Here is a 4,883-nt window from a genome sequence, read left to right on the forward strand (position 1 = left end):
GCTTCTCACTGCGGTGGCTTCTCTTGTTGCAGAGCACAGGCTCTAGGCGTGCGGGCTTCAGTAGTTGTGGCATGCAGGCTCTAGAGCGCAGGCTCAGTAGTTGTGGCACACCAGCTTAGTTGCTCCGTGGCATGTGGGATCTTCCCGGGCCAGGGTTCGTACCCTTGTCCCCTGCATTGGCAGGCAGATTCTTAACCACTGCACCACCAGGGAAGACCTTTTTACTTTTCTGAATGGGATGTAAGAGTGGCGGAAGCTGCTGGCATGTGGTGGATAAGACCACAGATGCTGCTAAACATCCTACAATGCGTAGGGCAGTACCCGTCCCCCCCTCCAAGAATTATGTGGCCCCAAATTTTAACAGTACCGAGGTTGAAAATCCCTGTGGTAGAATAATAATTTCTATACCTGCAACTAATTGAAAGATGGAGGACAGTCAGACACTGTTCAGGCTTATTAGGATGGTCCTATCTTGGCTTCATCTTACTCCAGTGCCCCAGGTCACCAGGGCCAGAGGTCCCATAGAATGGTTGGAAGCTAAGACATTGCACTGAATAAAGTGATTTTTTTTTTTCCAGTAGCAATCAGGTTTTTTTTGTTTGTTTGTTTGTTTTTGCGGTACGTGGGCCTCTCACTGTTGTGGCCTCTCCCATCGCGGAGCACAGGCTCCGGATGTGCAGGCTCAGCAGCCATGGCTCACAGGCCTAGCCGCTCCACGGCATGTGGGATCTTCCCGGACCAGGGCACGAACCCATGTCCCCTGCATCGGCAGGCGGACTCTCAACTACTGCGCCACCAGGGAAGCCCAGCAATCAGTTCTTATCTCACACTCAGACCTCTCCTGGAGAAGAATGCAGCTGGGCAGAGCTTTGTGGGGTGCAGGATCCTGCCAATAGATATACCTCTTTTTGGCACAAGATGGGGGCACAAATATTGTGTTCATGAATATGGTATCCACTGCTTTTTCAAAATGTGTACATTTGATACTTAACATTGATTTTCTATAATCACCCCAGCAATTATTTACAAATGAAGAATCTGAGGCTGCTTAGAGACAGAGAGTAAATAATAAAGTCAGGATTCAAACATTGGAATCTGCCTGCGTCCAAATCTTGTATTCAACAAGAGGGTTCCTTGTTCCTCAAGTCAACCCAAGACAGGTTTTAATTCTTTGCTCTCATTTCAAGAGAATCTCCCCATGGAGCTGAACCAGTATAAAGGATGCTCTGCCCTCCCAGTTCCCTGTTGTAGGGAGTCCTTGTTTGGGGCCATTTCCTGGCCCAATCCTTAGTCTCTAGATCCAGGAAAGTTCTCTCCTGGACTCTACAGATCTGATTTCCAGCACATGGTGCTCCTGGGGCGATTCAGAGGGCTGAGCCTTGCACAGGGCCCCTTCCTACATGACGTCCTCAGTGCCCTAAGTCAGAGCTCTGGGGATTCATTCAGCGTCATCTAAATCCATAGCCTGATCAACCCTCTCTAGTCAGCTTTTCTACCTGTTCTGCTGATAATGGATCCCTTTGTACCTTCACGTGGTGAACATGGACCCAGGCGGCTCTCATGGATCTTGTGATGGATAACAATTATTGAGTGCTTGGGCTTCCCTGGTGGCGCAGTGGTTGAGAGTCCGCCTGCTGATGCAGGGGACACGGTTTCGTGCCCCAGTCCGGGAAGATCCCACATGCCGCGGAGCCTGCGCGTCTGGAGCCTGTGCTCCACAACGGGAGAGGCCACAACAGTGAGAGGCCCGCATACCGCAAAACAAACAAACAAAAACAATTATTGAGTGCTTATACCAGACACTGTTCTGGGCTCTCTTATGTGTACCATTTAATCCCCATCAGAACTCTTCAGGAAATATATTATGGGGCATAGAGGCACAGAGAAGTTAAATAACTTGCATGAGGTTGCACTCGTAGTGAATGATGGCAATATTAACCCAGGGCCCTCTTAGCCTCTATGTTCTGCCACCCCTCAAAATATGATAAGTGCTATGGAAACGGATGAATAGGAGGATGGTGGTCAGGGTGGGGCTCTCGGAAGAGCTGACAGTTTTGATTTGAAGCCCAACTTGTGAAAAGGAAACAGGTGTGTGAAGATTTGGGGAAGCATGGGCCAGCCAAGGAAGACAGCGAGTAGATTGCTGTGGACCTCTATTCCAGATCAAATGGATTGACAAAGACCAGAATTTCCCTTCTCTTAAAGTAGACACTACAATGATTTTCCTAAAGAAGTTTCTTATTATCCTCAGTATAAGTCAGTAGCCAACACCAAAGCAAGAATCAGTAAGTAAAATCTTATGGAGTGAGGGAGGTTGGTATGAGACAGTCCAAGTAATGGTTTTCAGACCAAGACCAGGGAAGAACATGGTCCAGTAGGCATGGTGCTAGCATAACCCGAGAGGGTTAAAAGATGAGCCAGTGTATAAACTTTTGTTGTCACTCTTGTCCTCTTCTCCCCATCTGCATTCCTTGACTTGATTTCTCCTCCCATGATGCTTGTAGGACTCTATATCCTTGAAATAGTTTGTTTTCATGAGAAGTTTTGTTATTGGTTGGCCATTTTTTAAAAAACTTTTTATTGGAATATAGTTGATTTACAATGTTGTGTTGGTTTCAGGTGTACAGCAAAGTGAATTAGTTATACATATATCCACTCTTTTTTAGATTTTTTTCCTATATAGAGTTGGCCATTCTTTCTTGGTGGACAGTGAACATTCTGGTGTGCTGCTTCAAGTTTGTCTTTGGCTCAGGAATGTTTTCTTCTAGTATATCATAAATGGTATTTCTTTTCTATGTCTTCAGGTAACATATTCAGGAACACCAGTTATCAGCACTTGGGATTCTCTGTTGCCTGCCCTTAACTTCCATTATCTCACTGAGAGTACGTTCCTCTAGTGAAAAGTCTCCTCAGAGCCCCCTTCAGTTCCTCAGACTATAGATGAAGGGATTCAGCATGGGGGTGACTACCGTGTACATCCCCGAGGCTACTGAACCCTTTCTGGAGGGATGGGCTGTTCCAGAAGTGAGGGAGACCCCAAGGCCTGCACCATAGAACAAGGAGATGACTGAGAGGTGAGACCCACAGGTGGAAAAGACTGTATACTTCCCACCAGTAGATGAAATGCCCATTATGGAGGAGACAAGAATAAGAGAAAAGGATCCCAGTCAGGGAAATAACACCCAGCAGGCCAGTTACAAAATACAGCAGGATATCATTAACAAGGGCGTCAGAGCAGGTGAGCTTGAGAATCTGAGCAAGTTCACAGAAAAAGTGGGGGATTTCTGTCTCTTTGCAGAAGGACACCCTCAAAACCAAGCTTTGCAACAAAGAATATGTCAGGCAGATCAACCAAGAAAGCAAAAGCAGGAGACCACAAAGGCGAGGGTTCATGATGACCATGTAGTATAGAGGGTGACAGATGGCCACGAACCGGTCATAGGCCATCACTGTCAGTGGCAAATTATCTAGCCCAGCAAAGATCATGAAAAAATCTGGGTAAGGCAGCCTTCATACGTGATGCCTTTGTTCTGCGTTTGGATGTTCACTAACATCTTGGGGACTGTGGTGGTGCTGAAACAGATGTCAGTGAAGGACAGGTTGGAGGGGAAGAAGTACATGGGGGAGTAGTGGTGGGAGTCTGAGATGATGGCCAGGATGGTGAGCAGGTTCCCTATAACACAGACCAGGTACATGGACAGGAACAGCCCAAAGAGGAGGGGCTGCAGGTCCATATCTTCCGAAAGGCTCAGAAGGATGAATTTTGAAATAGCTGTTTGGTTCCCTGTTTCCATATAACTTATGGAAATTGCCTGGAAAGAGGCAAGAATAATGTTCAAACAATGACAAAACAGGAATGTGCCATACATTTGAAACTCATTCACTTATGAAGTCTTATCTAGCATTTTCTAGACCAAGATCTCCTCAATAATACCCTCCCTTCCCTGCTTCGACCACTACTACCAGGGACACCTCTTTAAAAATGAATGTCCCACACCATGCAGGGGTGTCTTGCATCTTCCCTGACTCATGACTATTCCTTTGCTGTATAATTCCTGCGAAAGTACCAGCCTCGGTAACAACTCCTTTCTGCCTTGCCATTGTGGTCTCTTTAAGTTCCAGGGAAACGTAGAGAGAAAGAGATCATTGGGAGTTGCAGAATTTAATGATGTTTTATTACCCTCATGCCATTTGCCTTGAAATAATATCTTGAAGCAGACCATTCTCTGTCTCAGGTTTGACTCGGAGAAGGATATCGTGCAAAGATTTTATAGATAATTCCTCCATTATCATATAGTAACTTCTCCATTACTCTCCCAATTTGTCCTTCTGTTGTTGTCGTAATGATCAGTGTAGCATAATACACCCCAATTCCAAAGACCAAATCAGAACTCCCACCATACATTCTAATGGTGCCCTGCATGCTCGTGTTGCAGTTCTTTAAATTTCTTTAGGTTGAGAGGACTATGCCTTTTCTGTTTCATGTTAATTTTGTAACCTAAGCACTTAGTACAGTACTTGGTATATAATAGGTGCTCTATAAATATTTGTTGAATGAATGACAGAAATTGTCAGGGTTTGTAGAGGCAATTCCCTATCATAAAATCTTTTTTTAATTAATTAATTTTTGGCTGCATTGGGTCTTCGTTTCTGCACACGGGCTTTCTCTAGTTGCAGCAAGCGGGGGCTGCTCTTCGTTGTGGTGCGTGTTCTTCTCATTGCGGTGGCTTCCCGTTGCAGAGCACAAGCTCTAGGCACGCAGGCTTCAGTAGTTGTGGCACGTGGGCTCAGTAGTTATGGCTCATGGGCTTAGTTGCTCCACGGCATGTGGGATCTTCCCAGACCAGGGATCGAACCATGTCCCCTGCATTGGCAAGCGGATT

General features: G+C 45.9%; 1 protein-coding gene across 1 annotated transcript; it reads right to left on the bottom strand.

Moving 5' to 3' along the window:
• Positions 1–2,921: 2,921 nt before the first annotated feature.
• Positions 2,922–3,813, bottom strand: LOC309958817 (olfactory receptor 7D2-like; the record flags this gene model as incomplete). Its single annotated transcript, XM_082834957.1, is given in 3 exon segments — positions 2,922–3,144; positions 3,146–3,494; positions 3,497–3,813. Coding segments are annotated over 3 exon segments (870 nt in total). The 5' UTR covers positions 3,795–3,813.
• Positions 3,814–4,883: the final 1,070 nt, after the last annotated feature.

Source organism: Leucopleurus acutus (genome assembly GCF_964270905.1).
Source record: "Leucopleurus acutus genome assembly, chromosome: 3".
In the NCBI taxonomy this organism is placed as follows: domain Eukaryota; kingdom Metazoa; phylum Chordata; class Mammalia; order Artiodactyla; family Delphinidae; genus Leucopleurus; species Leucopleurus acutus.